The sequence below is a fragment of the Austrofundulus limnaeus genome, unplaced genomic scaffold, assembly GCF_001266775.1.
Source record: "Austrofundulus limnaeus strain Quisiro unplaced genomic scaffold, Austrofundulus_limnaeus-1.0 Scaffold224, whole genome shotgun sequence".
Classification (NCBI taxonomy): Eukaryota; Metazoa; Chordata; class Actinopteri; order Cyprinodontiformes; family Rivulidae; genus Austrofundulus; species Austrofundulus limnaeus.
The window spans coordinates 217,789-220,483 of record NW_013952626.1 but is presented as its reverse complement, the minus strand read 5'-3'; the positions used below and the strand labels follow the sequence as shown (position 1 = coordinate 220,483).

The 2,695-nt window shown below is 37.6% G+C and overlaps 1 protein-coding gene across 2 annotated transcripts in view; it reads left to right on the top strand.

Moving 5' to 3' along the window:
- Nucleotides 1–2,695, top strand: part of bend4 (BEN domain containing 4) — a 12,139-nt gene that overhangs the window by 8,286 nt on the left and 1,158 nt on the right. For both annotated transcript variants that reach the window (XM_014019562.1, XM_014019563.1), the window contains 3 exons: nucleotides 1,312–1,403; nucleotides 1,491–1,517; nucleotides 1,636–1,876. In XM_014019562.1, coding sequence (XP_013875016.1) covers nucleotides 1,312–1,403; nucleotides 1,491–1,517; nucleotides 1,636–1,876 — 360 coding nt within the window. The remainder of the gene's footprint in view (nucleotides 1–1,311; nucleotides 1,404–1,490; nucleotides 1,518–1,635; nucleotides 1,877–2,695) is intronic.

Genomic DNA, 2,695 nt, shown 5'->3' with positions numbered 1-2,695 from the left:
GCATTTGTGCGTGCGGGAGTCATTATGTTACCGCTATGCAGTATCTAGTTAAAGCCCAAAGAGACACACAGAATACTTTGGTTGTCACCATTTCATTTTATTTCACCTCTTCAATCAATACTTTTTATTTACACTTTTTTAATTGTTTACAGACATTGTCTGAAAAGCATGCTTCATGCTCTCACAGCTCTACACACAGATCTAAAATCACACACAAAGTGGGCAAAACCCTCCGTTTCTCACGAAAAATGAAAGAGGCAATATCATGTAAAATCAACTTTTTTGAGTTTTACATCATGTTATAATGTTATCGTCTCATCAAAAACATGCCCAGAGTCTTGCTTTGACTCATTCATGCATGTTTGAGAAATCCTGTACTGCCCTGATTGGCAGCAACAAAGCAAACWAGTGAAACTGAAAGTGAAACTGAAACTATCTGCTGAGCCCAGCGCAGCCCTTTTCAGATTCAGAATACCTTTGAGGAAATGTAGTTTCAGATGCCAAGTAAACTACTATCACAGTGCAGTATACTTTAAAACTCTGGTACATCCCAACCAACACAAAGTTACACATAAAGTGGTCTCCATGCAAAACAACAGAATTTACTGTATACAGTAAAGCATACGCAATGACCACACGGTCAACCGAAGTGTCTTTGATCTCATCAGAGATTACAGTCCTTGGCCTTATATTTGTGTGTAAAGCACAAACTGCACTTGTAGTTTCGAAGAACTGGTTAAGGGGGTTGGTGTATGAGTTACACGTGTGGTTGTTTTGTCTCAAGTAACAGTAAATGTGTGTAAACAACTGAGAAAAACTGCAACTTTATGCTCCTGTCCAGCATTCCTCAGACACTTTAGGTCAGATTCAAATCCCCCCCAAAACAAATGACARTGGGCTTGAGATTGTTTTTATTAATCTGCTGGAAACAGTTAATCAAAAAAAGAATCAGAGTTCAATTTTTTTTAAGATTCTCAACTGTTAGAGATAAACTGTTTGAGGAGAACAACTGGTTCTGTTCCCTTTTCTTTAAATGCACCGCACAGTTTGAGCAGCACTGATCAAAACGTTTATAATTCTAACATTCTTCTGGCTTCTTGAAGTTTTTTGTGGATTCTCTTGTGTAATGGAGACTAATTTGCACAAATATTAATGACAGTGGAATTTGTCTGATAAATTGTAAAATTTATGAGACGTCTGAGTCAAATGATTATCAAAACAAGGAGACAAAAGGGTTGTTTTGTTATGATAGTTCATATTTTTTAAACTGACTTTTTAGTCACATTTTTTTTTTTTTTTTTTTTTACGCAGTTCCCTGTCAAAATGCTCTCGACTACTTCAAGACTGTTCTGGAGTTTCACAACCAGCTGGTCCAACCGATGCCAGAGGAGCAGCTCATGGAGGTGAGAACGGGCCTCGTGCTATAATCATCCAATCAGRTTTGTTTTTAACGTAGTGTAAAAATTCAATCAAACCTTGTGTCTTTGCAGGAGGAGGAACGGCAAACAGTCTTTGAGGTTTGTGATTTTCATGCCTTGGCTCTACAGATTTTTAAGGTCCATTCATATGATTTTGGATCAGTTTAACTCGAAGGGCCAYGCCCCTCCTGAGTTTCTCTCTTTCACCTCCTTCCAGGGGAGCAAACAGCTGCTGGAGAACTATCCGCTCTTCATCTCCAACAAGCAGTGGGACGAAGCCGTCAACTCCTCGAAGAAAGACGGCCGCCGGCTGCTGCGCTACCTGATCCGCTACATCTTCACCACAGACGAGCTGAAATTCTCCTGCGGTTTGGGTAAAAGGAAGCGCTCGGTGCACTCAGGAGAGCCAGGCCTGGAGAGGCGACCACTTAACCCCGTCAAAGTCAGCTGCCTCAGAGGTCAGTGCAKGTTTTTTTCTGTTTTATGTGTTTTGTTTTCTTAATAAATCCCTATATCGCCATTTRTATCATATTTGCTACGCAGGATTCTGTGACCTATATTTTATCAATGTGATTAATATTTTCCTCAAAAACCTATTGAGACCTGTATTTTGCCCTCTAGTGGATTATCAATGTACTGCAGGAAGTGGAACTTTTTTGTTTTGCCTTTTCAAAATGTCTGCTGACATGAGGTCATCCACACATTTTTTCAGGCAAACTTTTGCTAATTTTGGAGAAGTTATGGTAAGAATAACATCAATATTGTTTGTAATTTTTTAAATAAATACTTTCTGTGTTGAAACAATGCATAATTACTTAAAGTATTTTTAATGGTACAGTTAAACCGTGTTAAAAATTTGTGTATCAAACTTGATACTGCAGGTACATTAGGTGCTCCAGTCCTGAATTGTCATGTGACATTTTAGTAATTTAATCAACAGTATTCTTGCCACAATACAACCACACACTATTTTGGACGATTGATTAATTACTGAAATGCCGTTTGAAAACACATTTTGGCTATTTTCAAAGTGGTTCCTTTGAAATTATTATCTCTAYGCTGTACTGACTAAATATTTACGTGTTAGATGTCAAAGAAATTTGAGGAAGAAAAGAGAAAAAAACAAAGTAAGAAAATGTCATCAATTTGATAATAGATGGCAATTTTTTATAAAGTGTAAGATACATCTGTGCCTGAACAATGACAGAAACACTCAGAATTACAGCATCACAATCACATCAATTATTATTACACCATAGACACAAAGACAAACAAGC